This window comes from Elephantulus edwardii, unplaced genomic scaffold, assembly GCF_000299155.1.
Source record: "Elephantulus edwardii isolate Elephantulus edwardi_28Jun2011 unplaced genomic scaffold, EleEdw1.0 scaffold00015, whole genome shotgun sequence".
NCBI classification, from domain to species: domain Eukaryota; kingdom Metazoa; phylum Chordata; class Mammalia; order Macroscelidea; family Macroscelididae; genus Elephantulus; species Elephantulus edwardii.
In genome coordinates, this window is record NW_006399765.1 from 19,393,123 (window position 1) to 19,414,186 (window position 21,064).

The 21,064-nt window shown below is 52.1% G+C and overlaps 1 protein-coding gene across 1 annotated transcript in view; it reads right to left on the reverse strand.

The window, feature by feature from the left end:
* The window catches only part of CDH22 (cadherin 22, type 2), an 89,975-nt gene that overhangs the window by 31,377 nt on the left and 37,534 nt on the right, over window positions 1-21,064 (reverse strand). The window contains exons 5-7 of the mRNA XM_006881592.1: window positions 14,592-14,785; window positions 10,633-10,886; window positions 1,017-1,153 (exon numbers count right to left, since the gene is read on the reverse strand). Coding sequence (XP_006881654.1) covers window positions 1,017-1,153; window positions 10,633-10,886; window positions 14,592-14,785 — 585 coding nt within the window. The remainder of the gene's footprint in view (window positions 1-1,016; window positions 1,154-10,632; window positions 10,887-14,591; window positions 14,786-21,064) is intronic.

A 21,064-nucleotide genomic window follows, 5' to 3' on the forward strand; every position in this document is an offset into this window, starting at 1 on the left:
GGCCTTACAGAACAAAGCAGAAGTGCCCTGTAGGTTTTCCTAGGCCCTCAGCCTTTATGGAAAGAGCTGGCCGGGCCTTTCCCACCATCATGGAGCAGTTGGTGGGTCCAACGTGAGTGCTTAACCTCTGAACCACCAGGTCTCTTCGTCCTTCCTCTCTTGTTGGTGTTAGGTGCTGTGGAGTATGTCTCACAGCGACCCTATAAACCTGAATCCTGTCCTGTGCCGTCCTCACCAGCTCTGATACACCTGAGCCCATTGCTGCAGTCACCGTGTCAATCTATCTCAAGAGGCGTCTGCTCTTTGACAGACCTTCCACTCTTCCAAGTGTAATATCCTGTTCCAAGGAATAGCTTTTCCTAGCAATATGTCCAAGGTGAGAGAGACAAAGCTTGCCTCCAAGAAGCTCCCTGGCTGCACCCTTTCCAAGGCGTCTCTCTTCCCTCTTTGTGACTGTCCATGATATCTTCAGTATTCTTCTCCAACACCACAGCTCAACGGCATCTCCGCCTATTCTCAACTAAACACATCCTAAGTCAGACACGGCCCTCCTCTGCTCACACCCCTCCTCAGTCTCACGGCTGTTGAACCAACTCATAACTGACCCTCCAGTGGGATTTTGCAGGCTATGAATCATATGGGACGAGATTACCCATCATTCTCCCACAGAGCCACTGGTGGGATTTGAACCAGAGGCCCGATCTTTGGGTTAGCAGTACAGCTTCTCCCTCTGACCTACAGGTGGCGCCTCTCTGGCTTCAAGCCACCAGCGGCTTCATGGTAGAGAGACAGGTGATCTCCTCCATCTCCATTTACAGCCTCTGAAAACCTGCTGGAGGCTCAGCGACGGCTTGGTTCTGACTTGATGACAAGGACTTTGAACAACTACTCCAGGATCTTGGCCCAGTTTCTACACCTTGGCCCCACTCCAGCCTGTGCCCCCACCCCACTCCTTGCCCTCGCCCCTTTCCTTTGCCCCCATGCCCGCACAGTTGCCTGGCAGGGTACCAGCTCACCAGCCTCCATGGCCAGCACCGTGATGTTGTGCCAGCCCGCCGTCTCTCGGTCCAGCCCCTTGCCTGTCACGATGGCACCCGTGTCCTCATCGATATCGAAGATCTGGTCCAAATCCGAGTTGCGGTCAATGGCGTACCTAAGGGGGGCAGGGAGGGGCTGACTGAAGGTGCCTCAGGGTCAGCTGGAGCCCGTACCTGTGTCCCCCACCCCATTCCTAAGAGAAGGACCGTCTACTTCAGACACACAAGGAATGGGAAAACTTCCCAACAGAGAAGGGCCGGAAAGGGTGTGCATTTAAGTAGAGCGGGCTCCTGCTGTAACATGGCCAGTTCTTATCTTGCCTGAACCTTAATTTTCGCAGCTGAGAAATGGGCTAATAATTTGCACCCCACAGCTGTGAAGGCTGGGAAGAGGTAAAGTGTCTGACACCGAAGAGACCCAGGCATCAGGCTTGAACACCGAACGCACGTCCAAGAGTCTTTCCCACTCATGCAGCCCTGACTCCCTCACAGAATTCCCGAGGCTCTCATCCTTACAGAAGCAGACAGCCCATCTTTCTCCCGCATAGCAGCCAATGAGCTTGAATCGACAAGGTTTCGGTTAAGATCCAAGTTCTTGAACTACAGCACCACGGAGGCTCCTTAATGCCAGAGGAAGGGGCCGGAAATGGCACTGAGGCGGGGGAAGGTAAGATGCAAAGGCGGCAGGTTAGAACTGTATGGTGAGGAGTCCTGGTGACACAGAAGATTAAGGGCATGGCTGCTAACCAAAAGATGTTGGTGTCGATTATGTGCTATGGAGTCGGAACTGACCCATAGCTTACCCTCCAGCAGGGATTCAGAGGTTATAAAGCTCACAGAAGGGGATTGACTGTCTTTTTCCCTTAGAGGTGCTGAGGGATTAGAACTAGGTATCTTTGGGTTGGCGGCCCTATTTCATACCACTAGGGCAAATCACACAGCAGCTTTGCGGGAGAAGGATCTGGCAATCTACTTCCATAAGGATTGCAACCAAGAAAATCCTGAGACAGCTCTGTCCTGTCTCATGCACGAGGTCCTTATGAGTTGGAATCAACTTGGAGGCACCCCCACGCATTCAGACATTGGTTGACGGCACACGATGGCTAGGCCTGCCAAGTGTGGGCTGTTGGGACCAGAACCCTCATGGTCTGGCATCCACGAATTTGATGTGGACTAACGAGCTGAAGGGAGCAGGAGAGAGGGTGGCTCAGAGCTAGAAGACTCTCATCTGTAGCAGCTTGGCAGCCCCAGAGCAGGGCCATGCCCCATCCCAGACCAAAGGATCCCGGGTGGGGGACGACCCCGGCCCCAACCGGCTGCCAGCACGTTTGAGCTAATCTGTGGCTTTTCAGTTGCCGCGTGAGAAAGCCCTTTGTTCCGCCTTCTTCCCGGGCTTTTGTGCAGCGGCTTCAGGGCTGAAAGGCCGGAGTCCAACACATGTCTCAGGCGGCGGCGGCCCAGAGAGGCCCCGCCAGCACCAGCGCCAGCGCGGGCTGCCGCTTCCCCACACTGATAATGCGGGCGGGGGCGCGACCAGGCAGCAGTGGACAAAGGCCTCAGATGCCAAGCGAGGGTTGATTGTACAGGGAGGACAAAGAGATGCGGTGGGGTGGGGCTGCACCTGAACAGGCCGGATCCCCTCCCACAGACGAGCCACGGGGGTCCTCCCCCATCTCCAGGAGTGGGAAACTGAGGCCCAGGGAGGTGAGAACCCCAGGACCCCAAACCCTGAGAAGTCCCTTTCAGTGAGGTCTTGGCTACATCATCAAACCTCTCAGGGACTCAGTCTTCTCATATGTTGAGTGGGGTTAATACTGCACTACCGAGGCATAGATGATGGGCCTTCTCCTTGCTACTTGTGTTGAAGGGTAGGTGGTGAAAGTCGGCAAACTCCATATACACGGGCGTAGTGAGCTTTATAAGCCAGCACTGAGCCCCCAGTTTAATGCTCCTTCCTCAGCTTAAGTGGTGAAGGCCATGTTTTCCTTGCCACTGACCAGCATGGATCTGGGTGAGAGAGTGATGGTTCTTCCCTAGCCTCACCCTTCAGTTTCTAGACTCTGTCCCTCTGCTCATCCCTGCACATCTTCTACCCTCCCTGGGCGGGCATGTCTGCTGGGGATAAAGTGGTGACGAGACAGAAAAGTCTCTATCCTCCTGTGAAGCTGGTGTGATCGCTCCCATTTTCCAGACAAAGACACCGAGGCCCCTGATAGGGCTGCCAAGTATTGTTGTATTGCTTGTGCCTTGCCCAAGGGGCCCAGGTTGAGGAAAGAAGTGGAGGTGAACTGCAGCTAGAGTTTTGCTCACCCAGTGGTATCTCTGAAACACAACCCCCCAAAACACTGTCTTCGTGTCGATTTAACCACAGGGACCCAACAGGATGGAGCAGAACTTTCTCAGAGGGATGCAGATCATTAAAGCAGAACACCACATCTTCCTCCTGTGCAACTAGTGGGTTTGAACAGCTGACCTTTTGGTTAGCAGGCAAGTGCTTTAACTAAGACACCATCTGTGCTCCTTCCATCTCCCTAAAGGGAAACCCTTTTTCTTATTCACACAAAGGCTCCACCTGGTTTACTGATGACCCCACTCAAGGTTGAATTGGGACTCTGGCCAGAGCGCTATTCTAGCTTGCTGAACCTTTCCACGCCTCCATGCATGGCACTGTTAGGATGCAGTAGAGAACAGAGGACTGCCTCCCTTTTCAGAGGTGGAGGACAGAGCCCAGGAAAGGGCGAGAGCATTGTAAGCGAGCACAGGTTCCTGCTCCCGGTCTTGTGGCTGGATGCTGCCTGCCTTCTCCTGCCTCCCCTCCCCTCTCTAGTCAGGCCTCACTTCCCTCTCCTCCTCCTCCTAGTTTTTCTCTTTTGTTCCCTTCTGGAGGGGAAGGGGGGGCTGGAATCTAAGCAGAGGCAGCTGTTCCCAAGGCCGCAGGGCGGGGGGCCGAGAGGACCCACCATTAACCAGCTAAAGACTTGAGGCCGAGGGTCAGCTCTGCTGGCTGCGCCCAGGTGTTTTGTTCCAGCTCAAGGAACAGCCCGGCAGCGGGAGGGAGTGTCTGGCGGCAGTGGGGCCTGCGTATGTATTCAGGGACTGCCTGGCTGTGTACCTCACATGTGGGTGCATGAGCTGTGCGTCTGGTCTGCAAGGGGAGTGAGTGGAAGAGTGTGCGTGTGTGTCTGTGTCTGCGTGTGCATGCATGCCGCTGCGGGCTCTGCAGTTGGAAGAGCAGAGGCTCAAGAGGCAGCTGCTTGACTCCAGGGTCTGGATCCAGGCCCATGTTGACCCCGGGCAAGTCGCTTCCATCTTTGAGCTTTGAGTTTCAGCAAAATGGAGATGATAATCGGACCTGGCAAGGCTGTCAGGGGATTAAATGTATATATAAAACGCCTAGCTGAGTTCCAAGAAAACACTCCACGCATGGGAGCTGGTGGCGTTCTGATTATTATTCAGAAGTGTCTGGCGTTCTCTCTGCCCAGTGTGTGGCCCGTGTGCCCGGCGGGGTGGATGCCACCTTGTGTGGAGGTGCAGGCACTGTCAGCAGAGGAAGAGGACAAGAGGAAGCTGCAGGTCTAGAAGGTTCTGGTGAAATCTTGACAACCTGCCCCCACCTGGATCAGCCAGGACCTGGAGGGCGGGAAGGAACCTCAGTACCTGTAGGGGGCAGCAGAGTGCACGTGGGCACTTGCCAGCCAGCGCGTGTGTGTGTGTGTGTGTCTGTGTGTGTGTGTGGTCAGAGTGGGGATCTGGTTTGTAATCTGGCTGTGTGGCCTTGGGTAAGTTACTTAGCCTCTCTGTGCTTCAGTTTCTTCCTCTTGAAAATGGAGAGACTAACACGTAACTCACGTGGTGATTTCGAGGATGGCAAATGCCCACCAGTGACATCCCGGCCACATGCTAGATGTGCTGGCTCTTTACGTCTGAGCAGTTCTGCCTTTATACCTGCACCAGCTCCTCGAATGCTCTTCGTGATTCCCATTTTATGGGCGGGAAACTAAAGCTACAAGAAGCCAGATGTCTTGTCCTGGGTTACAAAGCTTTCAAAGTCAAATTCCTAGCCAGTCAGTCTGAAGTTCAAAGTCAAAGATCACCCACCTTAGCAGCCCAGCCAGGCGCAGCTGCCTGAGTTCCCTCCCATGTGCCACAAGGGCATGGACAGCCGTGCTTGGGGGGGGTTTCCTGTTTGTAGGATGAGGGTTGGGGAATGTGGTGACCACTTGCTCTTGCACCTGTATTTTCCCCTACATAAGCAAGTCCATATACAATGCCCACACCTACAGTCAAACCCCCTGCAGGCACAAGGATGTGAGGTCATAAACATACCTTGGCTAGGAGACAAAACTCCCCTCCACAAGCCTGTCCATTGGGGGACATCTTCTCCCCTCCCCCAGGGAAGGGGATGAAGCCCTTCCTCCACTCCACCTTGTCTGCGCCCCTCCCCCTTTCAGGCATGTGTGAGCTCTTTCAAACGCCTACACACAATGCCTGGAACGCTGTATGTGGCCAGTACCGGCTGCTGAAGGAAGGAGCGAATCAGACCTGTAGAGCTCTGAGGAAAATGCGGATACCTATTTCCTGAGCAGCTGGGGTGGTGTGGTGGGTTACACATCAGGTGCTAACGGACAGGCTGCCAGTTCAAATCCACTAGCCGCTTCTCAGGAGAACTGAGGTAGTCTGCTCCCATTAGGGCTGGTAGCCTTGGAAACCGAGGGAGGGTCACTATGAACAGGAAATGAACCAACAGCAGGGGCTTTGGCTGGTTTCCTAAGGGGCCACCAGCCAAGTGTTAATTACCTGCCCCTTTAGTCCGGGGAGCACCCAGCACAGAACTTGGGACACTCTGTATATTATAAGCATTTAAAGTCTGTCTTAAGTAAGTGAATGAGAGACAGGTACTATCATGATGCCCACTTTAGAGAAGGGAAATTCAAGGTTTGCAGAGGCTGCACGGACCTCCCCAGTGGTTTACAGCTGAGCTGGGATTTGAACCCAGGTTTGATTGCAAAGCCCATGGACTTTTGGCTGCAGCCTGTTGAGAAATGCTGGGGTAAGGGATGGCCCTGGTCCAGCACAAACTTTGCTGGAAGGAGCAAAGGTCTGACGTTCACAAGAGACTCACAAAGTGGTTCAGGTTGGGACTCGGACCAACAGGTGGCCAGTTTAAATGCAAGCCTGACTGACCTGGAGACAGGCCCACCCTGGGCACTGTCCTCTTTCTAGCATCTTCCAAGGCTTCCTATCACAGGCAAGAAAAGACCTGACGAGGTCCATCACAGCCTCTCCTCCTCTCCCACCACTCTGTGCGCTCCTCCAGTTGGCCTCCCCCTCGCTGACTCCATGATTCTGTTCCTGTCCTCTGCCCCCCAGTAAACACTCCAGCTTGGGATGGCCTCTCTCCATTATTGGCTGCGCCTCCCTCAGGGGCCACCTGGTGGAATCCTCAGCCTTGGCTCTGTCCTGGACAGCCCAGCCTTGCTGCCCTGGGTCTGTGTCTGACTCATGTCTGGGCACCACGCCTGGCAAAGGCTTGTGATCCATGCTGAACACAAGTGGGTAGGAAGCTGGGGTGAGATGGCATTGGGCAGACACGCACCCACCACCCTCTAGCGGGTTCTGATTCTCTGCGACCCCGTGTCAAGCTTCACGGAGGCAGCCTGCTTCCTCTTTCTCCTCAGAGTGGCTGGAGGGTCCAAGCTTCTAATCAGTCTAAGCAGCTAAATGCACTGACTGCTGCACCACCAGGGTCCCTGGGCAACAGGCAGCCATGGGTTAAGTCCTTTCTCTCAAGCTGAGTGACCATGGACAAGTTGCTTCCTCTCTCTGAACCTTAGTTTTTCAATCTGTAAATTTAATACAATTTTTTTTTAAATCCAACCCAAAGCCGAACCCATTGCTGTTGGGTCAATTCTGACTCAAGTTGAACCTCCAATGGGTTTTTGAGGCTTTAAGAGAGGAAATGACCTCATCGTTCTCCTACAGAGTGGCCAGAAGATTCAAACCACCAACCTTCTGGTTATCAGTGCAGGCTGCAACACTCTATCCACTGAGGCTCCTCCGGAGGGGTTAATGTCAAAATCTGAAGCCCCTTCTACCCTCCCCAGTGCAGGGCTTAGGAAAGCCACTCTGGGCAGCCAGCATTCCTGCATTTCCCAAGCGCTCACCTTGTAGACAACACGATGGCACTCAACAACACCACTACCACAACAACAACAACATTGTGCCCCACAAGCAAAGTCTCATGGGAAACACCTCAGCTCTGCAGGAACACACTGAGCTTGTTCCTGTCTCAGGACCTTTGCACATGCTGGTCCTTCTCCTGGAACGCTCTTCCCTGTTTATTTTTCCCACAGTTGCCTTTCTTTATCATCCTGATCTTAGCTCAGTTATTGCCTCTTAGACCACGTGATTGGAAGTAGCCCACCCTGGTCCTGATCCCTCCTTGTTCTGGCCCCTCTCTTTTACTCACTTCATAGCCTGTCTCAGAAATTATCCAGTTGAATCATTTGTTGATGTGCTAATGGTCTGTGTCCTCACAGGGAAGGTAAATTCCATGTGGGCAGGGGCCTGTCTTGTTGCAGCTGTTTCCTGGTTGCAGGAACTGGTGGACATGACTCAACACAGAGTTGCTGACCAAGCCAATGACCATTAAAAACCCTTATATCCAAGATGGGCTCTGGGCAGAGCATCTGGGCAGCGCATGTGGCCAGCGAGGATGCCTTCTGTCTCCCACTGTTCCTGACTGTCCTCCCAGTGTGGACCCCCTCTGTTTCCCACTGCCCTGACTACCCTCCTGGTGAGGAACCCTCTGTCTCTCACTGCCCCTGACTGCCCTCCCAGTGTGGACCCCTCTGTCTCCTGCCCCTGACTACCCTCCCAGTGAGGACTCTCTCTGTCCCCAATTTCACCCTGACTGCCCTTTCCAGTGAGGACCCCCCCTATGGTCTTCCACTGCACTTACTGCCCTCCCAGTTTGTCACCTGGAAGCTCTCCCAAGCCTGGACTCCGTCCTTGGCTGAGTCATCTCCTCTCGTCTGTCCCCAGGCCTGGCTGCTGGCGGGGCACGCAGGAGGACTTGGGTAAATGTTTGTGGTGTTAAATTAGACCTGTCTCAGAGACTCATCGCCCCCACATCTAAGGAGCCACAGGGAAGGGGCAGCACAGAGAGATGAAAGAAGGTGAGAAGAGGTTTCAAAGTTGGCCCTTTCAGTGCAGATAAAAGCAGAGGGAAGGGAAGTCAGAGGAGAGAGAGGCTTGAGGAGGGGTGGAAGCAGTGATAGTGGAGAGGAGGGGGTGGGCAGCCCCTTCACATCCTCCACTCTGGGCCTCCCAAGAGAGGTCTGGGGTCAGGCTGGAGGCCAGGGGGTCTTTAAAGACTGGAAGGCAGTTGGGGCGGACAGGAGATGGATGGAGCGTTCAGAGGCAGTGCAGGGCTGTTGGGCAACGAGGTGGGAGGAGGCATCCCAAGTGTCCTAGGCAGCGGGCTAGAGCCTGAGCCCCCTCCTCTGTCCTTGCGGTCCTGCTCCATTTCCTCGCCCTGCTCTGCCCGTCACTGTCCGCTCTGCTCTCAGCATCTCACAACCTCTCTGCCTCCATATAGCTGTCCAGGCTGGATTACCCTTCCCCTGTCACTTCTCCATTCCTCCCTCCTCCAGGAAGTCTTCCAGACACCCAACCTGAGAACCCACAGACACTTGAGCAGGAGAGTATCTCTGTGTCTCCTCCCACAGGACTGCCATCTAAGGTTTCACAGGCCGAGCACCGCACAACTCTAACATCCATTCCCACCGGTGACAGCAGCAGGGACTCCTGGAAGAGTGCAGCACCGACGGCCAGCACAGAGCTGGGCACATAGCTGTCTAACTCTGTGCAGAGGGAGGAAGCCGGGTGCCCAGAGCCTCTTCCTCGTCCCTCCAGCACTGCGGACTGCCTGACCTCGCCCTCCTCCTCTGGGTCTGTTTCTGCTGTCACTCCCTTCCCTCATCTGTGCCCTCTTTTTTCCTTTCCTCGTGGGTCATAGTCAGGGATTTGCTCCTCTCCAATCCCTGCAGCCCCCAAATCCTTCCAGGAACACAAACAGGGTGGGCAGCACCCTACCCCCATTGCCCTGTCTCCACCCCTGCTCTTACTCTGTCTCTCCATCTCTCTGTCCATGTCTTTCTGTCCCTTTTGGGTCTCCTCTCATTTCTCTACAGCTCTCTGAATCCCTGCTGGTTTCTCTGGCCCCTCTCCTCCAGCCCTCTCCTCTCCCTCCACTCTGGGCCTCTCTACATCTCCGTAAGTCTGTGTCTCTGTCATCTCTTTTCTCACAGTTCCTCTCTTTTGACATCTCATACCCTCACCACATATGGAGTGTGTGTCCATGGACAGCTGGGCGCTGAGAATACAGCTGCGGACAGACAGACACAAATCCCTCCCCTTCCAGAGCTTGTGTTGGTGGCAGCGAGAGACAGTGTCATCAGAAATAAACAGCCTGTTAGTGACGAGGCCAGTGGGCCAAAGGAATTATGGATGGGGGACAGGAGGAGTGGGGTGGGGTTGATATTTGAGAGTGCCCAGGGAAGGCGTGCTGAGAAGGTGAGGGAGGAAGGAAGTTAGAGGGGAATGTGGAGGCGCTGGGGAGAACATTGGAGGGGAGAGAGCTTAAGCAGTGAGCATGATGTGTCCACGGAGCAGGGAAGAGGCTGTCTGTGTGATCAGAGCAGGATGAGGATGCAGGAGGCCTGGCCAATCCGGCCCGAGGACCACTGCGAGGGCTTGGTCTTTTATTCGGAGCAAACCAGATGCCTTTGGAGTGTTCTGTCCCAAGGAGGATCACTCCCTGCTGACAATGGGAAGCCTTCGGGTGACTCCCAAGCTGATCCTATATTAAAGGGGGCGAGGACAGGAGCAGAGGGAATCAGGAAGGGGTTGTCACATTCTGGGTGAGATAAACTGGCACTTTGGACCTGGGAGGCCACTCTGTGTGCAGAGAGAAGTGGGCAGACACGAGGCATAGTCTTAAGGTAGAGATGGCAGGATGTGTTGGAGGGGGAAGCTGTGAGAGAGGAAGGTCCCTGGGTTGTGCAGTTAATGTGCTCGACAGCTAACTGGCTGTCAGCATCTACAAAAGTGTTTGCTGAAAACCCGGTGGTGTGCAGTTCCACCTGGACACACAGGGGGTCATCAGGTATTGGGGTGGCCAGGAGTCAGAGGAAGCTGTGTCTGGGTTGTCGGTGGTTCTAGTGGGAAGTTCTGAACATGTCACAGCCGGAGGCGTCTGTCTGGTGGATTCCACACAGGGGTGTGGAGGGAGAGGCAGGGCTGGACACATGGCTTTGGGAGCCTGGGCAGAGGGGGACCCCGCAGAGGGGCACGGGGCTGAGTGCTTCACTGTCCTTCGCTGTCAGCTGTCAAGTCACCTGCTTGTCCCCTCTCCTCCTGGGTCCCTGGTCTCTCTAGAACTGTTCTCGCCACCTGTTCCCTTGGTCTTCCTGCCAGGTCTCACCATCTCTGGCCCTCCCCACCCCACACCCCCTCCCCTCCGCCCTGCAGTCTGTGCAGGACCACCGCGGGGTAGCAGGCAGCAGGCGTCGGCCCCGGGCGGGGGTCTCACCGGACGGGCCGGTTGGCGGCGTCGGGGTCCCGCGCCGTCACCACGCCGACCAGGGAGCCCACCTGCGCGTCCTCCTGCACCTCCAGGAGGCCGGAGGGCGGCCGGAACTCGGGGGGCTCGTCCACGTCGGTCACGGCCACGCGCACGATCGCCTGGTCGCGGAACGTGCCCAGGTCGGCGAAGCGAGGGTCCACGAACTTGTTGAGAGCCTCCAGGACCACGGTGTGCACCGGCTGGGACTCGAAGTCCAGGCGCTGGGGGGGGACAGAACAGAGGGCTGCTCAGCAGGCTGGGGTGACATCTGTCCACAGACCACGCCCCTGGTGGTCTCTGAATCTGGAGGGGACCCTAGAGGGGGAAAGACTAACACAATGGCACGATGACCCCCAGTAGGGTTGCCTGGACTGTCCCAGCAGCGCCAGGAAGCAGGCTGTCAGAGACTTAAACCAACCCTTGGGTGACAGGTGGGGACACCAAGTTCCTGAGCGGACAGGACCTTGAGGAGCCAGGCTAGAAGGGTGAAGGGTGCTGGGCTGGGCACCCAGACCCACTACCCAGCCTCACGTTCCACCCATGCATTTATTTACACTTACAAAGTACCTCATTTTGTGCCTGAATTTTTACTATATTCACTCACATAATCTTACAGCCTAAGAGGTTTATACAGTGATCATTCCCATTTTACAGGGGAGAAAAGCAGGCCCAGAGAGGCTCAGCAACTTGCCCAATGCCACACAGCAGTTAGTCACTAGCAGAGGCTAGATTTGAACCCAGACAGTGTGGCCCCAGGGTCCCAGTTCTTAACCCAAGGAAGGTGACATTCATGGGTTGGATGTCACAGGGACTGGGGTCCAAGTCCTGGCTTTGTCTCCAAGCAGCTGTGTGATTATGATTCTGGTTGAGGGTCATCCATTCTGAACCGGCTCATGGCTCACCCTCCAGCAGGCTTTCAGAGGCAGTAAATCACCCGGAGTTAACGGCCCATACTTCTGTGGAGCAACTGGTGGATTCAAACTGTGTGCCTTTCCGTTGGCACTGCAACTCCTTCCCACTAGGCCACCAGAGCTCTGTGCGGTTACAGACAACCTATTTTAGTCTCTCTGAGCCCCGAGTAGGGCAATTAACCAAGAGACATGCCCTAGTACATGGTGGTGTTAGGCGCGGCTGTGGACCCACAGGGATTCCGAGGTGCCCTAACTTTTATGAGAAAGCATGGCCAGATCTTGTCTCCCGTGGTGCTACTTTGTGGTTTCAAACTATCGACCTCTGGGTTAGCTGCAGAGCCCTGGACCACTATGCCATGCTGGTGCCTAGGAGGAAGTGGTTAACGCGAACTGAGCCTGAATTAGCACAGAGTTCGGAGCTCTCCTCTGTGACCTGGCCACATCCAGGCAGGAGCGGGCTCTTCACCCAGCCTTGCTGATGGGCGGCCCTCTGATGAATTAGCTCATGTCACGTCTGTGTTCGCTCTGCCTTTCAAAAGGCAATGTCTCAGAGTCAAGAGAAACACTGATGGGTGGAACTGTCAGGTCCATCCACTGCATGCCGAGTGGGTAATCTGAGTGGCAAGAGTGACCTTCCTAGATGCCCAGGGGAGGGTGCTTGCCCTGTGCATAGGGACCTCACCTTCCTCCCAGACATCCCTCCATCCCATCAGCGTGTCTCCGCCAGCCCCAGGCAGAAGCTGCCTCCAACCTCCATCCCATTGCCGGGGTGATCAGCATGCAGGCAGGCAGGCAGTGGCCTGGCCTGGGAGTGAGCGATGGGCGGTAAAGCCAGGTCATCAATCAGGCGGGGGCTCTGCTCCCACAGCCGACGCTGCCTCCACAGAGACACCTCAGGCGCCACTGCTGGAGCCGGGGAGGGGACGAGGCGGTGCAGGGGATGAGAAGAAACAGCAATAGCATCTCCAAGCTGGGCTTGGGGCCTGATTTCCTGCTTTGTGACTCTGGATCTTTCTGAGCCTCCAAATCCCCATCTGTAAAATGGGCTCATCTCATTATGAGGACAAATGGAGGTTCAGAGACATGTTGAAAAGAGCATAGTGTTTGAGAGAGTGGATTCTGGAATCAGAATGCCGGCCTTCAAATCCCTTCTTTGCTTTGTTAGATGCGTGATTGTGGGCAAGTTCCTTAACTTCCCAGAGCCTCACATGAAAAATGGACAAGAAAAGCGCCTCAGAGACTTGTCATAGGGACAGATGAGTTACTACACAGGCACGGGTGATGGGTGCCTGGGAGAAGCATTTTAAAGGTATTAATTATTACTCTAAAATGTGCAAAAATGGAGCCTGTGTCAGAGGAAACCTGCCAGAAAACCCAGATTTTCCATGAAAGATGAACTAAAGACAAGTGGCTAGACAGCAACCTGTCAAAATATTCCAGCTGCAACAAACGGGTCGTGTGGAGGCGGGCTCGCACAGGTATTAGCCTCTGTGAAGTATCTGAAGTATCTATTCTCAAAGCCTCAGTGCCAGGGAGAGGTGAGCCACTGAGGGCTTGATGAGTGAAGGAGCCATCCCCAAGCCCAGGAGTAGATGGTTCTGTGGGTCCCTGCAGGCAGAGCCCAGACCAAGAGGACTGAGTTTAGGGAGATCAGCTTTGGCTGAATGAGAAGAGTTGGGCAATGTGAAGAATCCTGGAAAGTATGAAAACACTTTATGGGCCAAAGACAGGGAACTGGGGACTCCAATGGCACATGGTTTAAATCCACCAGTAGCTCCAAGGGAGAGGACTGGGTGGTCTCCTCCTGTGTGATGAACTGTCTATGACAACACACTGCAGGGTCAGCTACGAGTTGCTTCTGACTCGATGGCACATAACAACAATACAACAACATGGTGAGTGGTGTTGGAGTGGACAGTCTTAAACACTTATGCAGCTCTGAGTTGCAAAAGCCCATGACCACGTTCTGGAAGATAAGACACTTTCTTCTTTGTCTGTTCTCTATCCCCTCTGCCTGGGGATGCTTGAGTTTGGAGCATCTGATTCCTAAGCCAGTCGGTGGAAAGAAGACTGTTAGACTCAGAAAGGAAAGAATTTTGGAGTGACCAGATCTGGATTCAAAGTCCTACTCTCTATTTTCTTACAAGTGTAGTTGTTCCTCTCAGAGCTTCTGTTTGCTCATCTGTAAAGATTGGGGGTAAGGACATTTTCTCAAGTGGGAGGGATAAGGAATAATGAGAGTAAAAAGTGTGAAGGGCTTGGCTCAGAGATGAACAAGCACAAACACAGAATCCAGACTTTCTGGAGCCAAGCAGGCTGGAAAAAGCCCTGGAAACAATGCTCTGATGTTACCTTTAACCATGCCATCATAAACTGCCTGAATCCTTCTTTAATCCAAACGCCCGTCTAGCTTAAGTAGTAAAGAGTGTCTTTGGTAAACATTGCCTCTTCTAAGAGCTTGCTACATAAGATCATATTGTTAACACGTTGCCGCACACTTTTAAATTGAGACCATGCTTAGAAACACACTTTTTTTTTTGCTGTCATTTGCAGCAACGTGCTAATAGTAACTTGAAGATTAGATAGGAAACTTAGGGGAAGTGATTTTATGTTAACAGGATAGGAATAAACTGGAAAAGGAGAGTGGGAATGATTTCACCATTTCAAGAATACAGTGTCCCTGAATTGTACACGCAGAAAATGTTGTGTTGGTATCTGTTTTGCTAAGTGTATTCTCAACATCAATCTATATAAAGGGGCAAAATACAAACCTGAATTGATTCTCAGCTCTGCCAACTAGCTGTGTAACCCTGAAGCAGTCACTTAACCTCTCTGTGCATCAATCTCTCAAGTGTAAGTGGGAAGGACCCCACCAGTGTTTTTCTTGGTTGGTCCTGGGTGTGGGAAGATGGAACACTGGAGTTGGACTGGGGTGAGGACACGTGAGTGGTCAGGGGGCTGCCCCGGCCCCTCTGGCCCCAGAAGTGCCTCCCCATCCCACTTGGGGCAGCGCACCTTCTGCACTACGATGATGGCCTCCTGCGTGTCGCTGTCCGTGGTGACCTTGAACACGTCGCCGCCGCTGCCACTCTCTTCCTTCAGGTGGTAAGTCATGTCTGTGTTCTCGCCCACGTCCGAATCCTCGGCCTTCACTCGCCCCACAGCGGTGCCGATGGGAGCCGACTCTTGGATGCTGAACTGGTACATCTCTACAGGGGACACAGCCGTGGGCAGTGAGAGGTGGTCCTATCCTGGCCTCTGCTGGCTCTGGGGCAGGGAGCAGGGAGACCAAATGGCCCACCAGGGAGAGGCAGTGTTTGCGAGGGGCTTGAAGCTAGAGGAGAAGGAGGGGTCCCCCGGAAACTGTAGGAGGCAGTGCAAAGAGGGGAGGCCTGTCATTGTTGTTCGATCAGTTTTGATTCATGGAAACTGCACATGACAGAATAACAAAGGGCTTTCTAGGCTGTAATCATTAAAGAAACCAGATCACCAAGGCTTTTGTCCAGTGAAGCTACCAGACAGGCTTGAACTGCTAACCTCTCAGCAGCCAAGTGTTTAACCTCTCAGCCACCAGAGCTCCCAAGAAGACCAGTTCTGCCCCTGTGTTTATTTGCTGATTAATTTGGGAAAATCTCTAGAATCCTTTGAGCCTCAGTTTCCCCATCTGCCCAATGGCAGGGTTACAACAGCACTGGGATAAAGAAGTCAAGGCTCTGGCATCCACGCTAGCTGTGTAATCTCGAGTCTCAGTTTCCTCATCTGTAGAGTGGGAATAATAACCATAGTCTTTCCTAAAAGAAAACAGATATAATCTATAAACAACTGGTTTATAGTATTTTCACGATTTGACTCTATTATGTTTCATCTTCAATAGGCAGAATCCTATTTAATAAGAACCGGTGAAAAAGAATAGTACCTTTCTAGCAGCATGGCTGTTATGACAATGAACTTGGTTGATGACGCATGTGAAAATGTTTAGTGCCGTGCCGAGCACAGGCTCGAAAAGTGGAACCAACTGTATTAAAATAGTGGTGCTTCATACTGATTCTGCGGCTCATTTTTCTAAACAAGCTATTGATATTAATGGAATTTACTCCCCCTCTGCAACATATTTATGGAGCACCTCTGATGTCCCACCAGCTGCTCCATGGCAGAAAGATGAAGCAGTCTGCTTCCTTAAAGATTTAGAGCCTTGGAAACTCCCTGGGGAAAGTTCTAGTCTGTCCTACTGGGTCTCCATAAGTCAGAATCATCTCAGTGATAGTGTGGGTTTTAAAATTGATGTTCCCCCTGAAACCCACAGCATCCCTTTTCAGCAGGAAGTAGCTAAGAGAACACGCCATCCCCTTTTCCTTATGAATCAGGGTGAAGTCTCTCTCAGGGAGGAGTGATAGGGAATGGCAAGGGACACACTGACAAAGGAGATTAATCAGAACTGGCTTTGACAAGCACTGTGGCAATTGGACAATTAAAACAGACATGGGTGGGGGGGAAGAAGAACGAACAGGGGAGGAGGGTGGAGAAAACAGTGCAACAATGAATGAATGAATGAAAACCCAAAATCTCTGTAAATGTTCATTAAAACTAATAAAATGTAATAATAAAAAAAAGAAAATAAAAAAAATTGATGTTCCAGACTCAGTTGCAGACATCGGGATTACAGCTACAAAAGACAGAACTCCCATCATTCACTGTGCTTTCTTCTCAATGCCAGGAAAAAGATGCTAAGCAGTCACCTTCCTGAACCACACCACGTGCCACATGGTGATGCGGCTTGAGCAGAAAAAGAAAGCAGGAGAGGGGCGTGGGGGTGCTGATGGGGGCTTGCAGGGTGAGAGGATGGCATTTCTGCAAAGGGAAGTGAGAGGATGAGTCACTCCAGACAGGGGGGCAGCAGGTGCAAAGGCCCTGAGGTGGGTGCCATGCCTGGCCTGTTTGAAGCATGACAAGATGGCCATTGTGGCTGGAGGGAAGAAGCATGGGGGAACCAAAAGGAATGAGGCCCCCACTCTCATCCCAGAGGTCATGGAGAGGATGACTGCTCTGAACATGTTTGTGTAACTCGAGTGCCTATTTGCATGGGTGAATCAGCACAGGGGAAGCCGGGGCTGGGGGGAATGGGGGGAGATGTGGCTCTTGGAGGGGTGCCCCTTATGTGGCGTGACCGGCTCTATTCTGTGAGCTCACAGCAACAAGAGACTCTGTCTAAGTACAAGCTCATCTCATCACTCCTTTGCTGAAGTTCCTCCTGTAGCTCCCCACTGCCTTGGGAATGAAATTGGACAGCTTGTCTTGCCCTGCAAGCTACCTGCTGCCTGCCACTGCCACCTCCTCCAGGCTCATCCTCCTCCACCTCTAACTCTAGCTTCAACTTGGCTGAAGTTCCTGTAATTCCTCAGATAAGACTTGCTCTCTCTTCATCAGGCACCTGACTTTTCCATTCTCCTCTGCCTTTCCCTCTTCCATTTCCACTTTGCCTTCTAGTCTCACTGAACTATACTTCCTGTCAGAGACCCTCCCAGACCTGTAGGCGCAGCTGCCATAACCCCCCAAGCCTTCCCTGCTGCAGGGATTACTGGATTCTCCTATTATTTTCCGTTTATTCTCTCTCCCCCTCTTGGGTATGAGCGACTGGAAGGCAGGGACCACATCTCTTATTCATCAGGCATTCTCAGCGCCTGGCAGAAGACCAGACTGTCGCATAAATGAAATGTGTGAGTGACTTGTAAGTGAATGAATGAAAACCAACGTGAGCTACCTCTATGCACTCATCAGATTAACACAATTTAAAGAGTCGTACAATACCAAGTCTTGGTGAAGATGCAGTGCAAAGGACACTCACATTTCTACTGGGTGGGAAAAGAGTTTGGTCTTCTTGAGTAAAACAGAAGATAAATAGATCCCAGGGCCCCGTAATCCTACTCTCTCCTAGAGAAATGATGCAAACAGACACTAGAGACACATACAAGTATGTTCCAAGCCGTTTCCTTCAAAATAACCCCAAACTAGAAGGAACCTGCTCACCTACTTCCAAAATATCAGCCCTTGGAACTCCCTATGTCTTATCAATAGTTGTTTGTACTTGTTGACATTTGTGTGTGTCAGAGTAGCACTATTCCATGGGAGTTTCAGTGGCTGATATCTTGGAAGTAGGAGAGCAGGTCTTTCTTCCGAAGTCGCTGAGTGAGCACTAACTATCAGCATTTAGCTAGTCAGCACTATCCGGTAACTCCTCCCATCAAGAGCTGTTAGGTATTGTTGAGTCAATCATGCTTCATAGTAACCCTATGAACAACATAGTGACCCCTTGCCATACCCTGGGCCATCCTCACAAGTTCCACCATACGAAAGCCCATTGTTGCAGCCTCTTGTTGCTACATCAAGGTACTCTTCAAGAATATTCGTAAGTACTGTCAAGAGTACACAGGTACACAGGGTTTTCAGAGACCTGCTATTTCAGAAGTGGAGGGCTAATCCTTCTTCCTAGTCTGTCTTAATCGGAATGTTCAACGCTCTTGGCACCAGCAGCCAGGAAATCAAAAAACGTATTTCGATGGGAAAGTCTGCTGTTAGGGACCTCTCCAAAGTACTCAAGAGCAACGGTGTCACTCTGGAGACTAAAGTGCGTCTGATACAGGCTATGGTCTTTGCAATCCCTTGTTATGCATCAGAGAGTTGGACAATGATTAGGGAGGATAGAAGGAGAATTGATGCCTTTGAGCTGTGGTGCTGGAGAAGAGTATTGAGTGTACCATGGACTGCTAAGAAAACAAATAGATTCATCCTGGAGAGGGTTAAATAGGGCGGCTCCTTGGAGGCAAGGATTCTGAGGCTCTGTATGACATACTTTGGACATGTTGTAAGGAGGGACTGGTCCTTGGAGAAGGACATCATGCTTGGGAGGGTGGAGGGACAGCACAGGAGGGGAAGGCCCTCTATGAGGTGGATTGATTCAGTGACTAGGGTAATCAGGATGGGTGTGTCAGAGGCAGTGCAATTGACACAGGATAGAGCAGAGTTTAGGGCTATTGTACACAGGGTCACTATGAGTCGCAAGTGACTCAACGACACATAACAACAACAACTGTCAAGAGTATCATATCCTGACAAGCACTGTGGCAACTGGACAATTAAAACAGACATTCGGGGGGTGGGGTGGGGAGAAGAACAAACTGGGGAGGAGGGTAGAGAAAACAATGCAACAATGAATGAATGAAAACCCAAAATCTCTGTAAATGTTCACTAAAACTATAAAATTTAATAATAATTTTAAAAAAAGAGAGAAAAAAAAACAAACAAAAAACCTGTGATACGCCAATGATGCAACCTTACTTGCTGAAAGTTAAGAAAACTTGAAGCATTTAAGTAAAATGATCAAAGATTACAACCTTCATTACTGATTCTGGACCAATAAGAAATATTGTGATAAATAGACTATGAACAAAGATAAATGTATTGTTCAAACAATCTGATCAAATTATCATGTAGGAACTGAAAAAAAATATTGTGTTAAATGGAGATAAGATTATCTTTATCAAGGATTTTGTGTAACATGGATGCACAATCAGTGCCCTGAAAAACAGCAATCAAGAAATCAAATTATATATTGGATTGCAAAAGTCTTATGTAATAGGCTTCTTTAAAGTTTTCAACAATAAATTTGCCATTTTGAAGACTAGAAAAAAAAGAGTATCATATCCTTACAATGGAATACTACGCAGCAAGGAAAAATGAACAAAGCACAACGATAAACAACAGCACAGATGGACTTAGAATCATAACTTGAGGGACAACAAAACAAAAGCATGAGATAAAATAATTTCTCTTGTGTGATCCCACTTATAAAAGCTCCACAAGCAGGTGAGATGAAGCCATAATATTCGGTGATACACTCCTTAGATGAGCAGACCCTGAAGAAAAGCAGAGGAATAATTATAATAATCCCCAAATCTGACGGTGGTAGAGGAAGAAGAGGAGAGGGAAGTAGAAGTTAGGGTCGGAAAAAGGCATGTGGGGGCGTTGTGGCTGGTGCTTTCTGGGGCAGATGGGGAATGATTTGTTCAAATGAACATTGAACTCATGCGTCCTTGTACCTGTTGGCTTGAGTGCAGCAATGACTGTGAGGCTGGGACAGGCCCAGGTGGTGCCTTATTCTGCTGTACACGGGTCTCTATGAGTCAGGGCTGAGCCGATGGCATCTAACAGCACCAATATGTGCGTGCTGGGTTGCACAGACAGGTAAGCACTGGTCTGCTAACTGAAAGGTTGGCAGTGTGAACCCCCACAGCAAGGGTCCCTCAGAAGAAAAGCCTGGTGATCAGCTTCTGAAAGATCAGCCCCTAAAGCCCTATGGGGTGTTCATGTGACACAGAGGGAGTCTCGGTGGGCTGGAATCAACCCGAGGGCACCCGGGTTTATTAGGGTTTTTTGTGGGCTGCATTCCACAATACAGAGATGTTGGGGGAAGAGGGAAGAATGGATGAATGAATAAACGAGTGTCTTCCTAGGGCCCTGGCCTCCTCCTCCTCTCTGCTCTGTAGCTCTTCCAGCTCAGGGCTGGGACTTAGTCTGCCACAATGGGCAAGAGACTGGGTGCTCCCACCCTCTGCATGGGCTCTGGAGCCTCAGTGCATGGGGGCTGGGCTGGGGAGCGGGCAGTGGCCGGCTCTGTGCCAGGCTCTGCCCACCCGTTCTGTGGGGGCTCAAGCGTCAGGCTGTGATTCTGTGTATGCTCAGCTCAGGGATTGGATTCCTTATCTCTGGGGGTCAGTCCCCGTGGCGGGGCCTAATGTGAGAGTAGCAGACCTCGGGTAATGACTGGCCGATAGGAATCAGCCTGGCTCCCCGAGGCATTCCGTCTCTGCCAGCTCTGGCGGCTTCCCTGGCGGCTCTCGGTGTTGGCCAGGCCTCCGCCGGGGACAGAGAGGCTGGCTGGGCCCACGGGAGGACCCGCCCCCACTGTGCTGAAGAAGCTGAGGGTGCAAAGAGCTCCTGATTTCAGAGCACAGACTTCTGCTCTCCTGTCACAGAGGTTCGAACCTCAGCGTCTCCACTCTCAAATGTGGGCTTCTCTCAGCCTGGCGTGGCTGCAGCACTTCTTGTCCTCTCATTGCCTTCGGCAAGCCTGGGCCAGGAGCACCTGCAGCCCCTGGCACAAGAATGAGGGTTGCAAGGGGTGGTGGGCAAAGGTGGGTCAGTTGGGCCAGGCTCTGCAGGAAGCAAGGTGGTATTTGAATTAAGGTGGTACTTGGAAAATCAGCTACATTCGGGTCACCTTCGGCAGATACATAACTGGGGGGGGGTTAGTGAGAAGTAGATAACTGGGGGCGGGGGGGACAATGAGTAGTGATAAATAGGTGCCTGGGGTAGACAGACAGGAGCCCCTCTTATGCTCGGGAGACTAACGACAGGCAGGGGGTCAGTTGTTTGCTTGGATGGATGAACATGGGCATCCAATAGGGAAGTGTGCGGGGGACCGATGAGTGCCC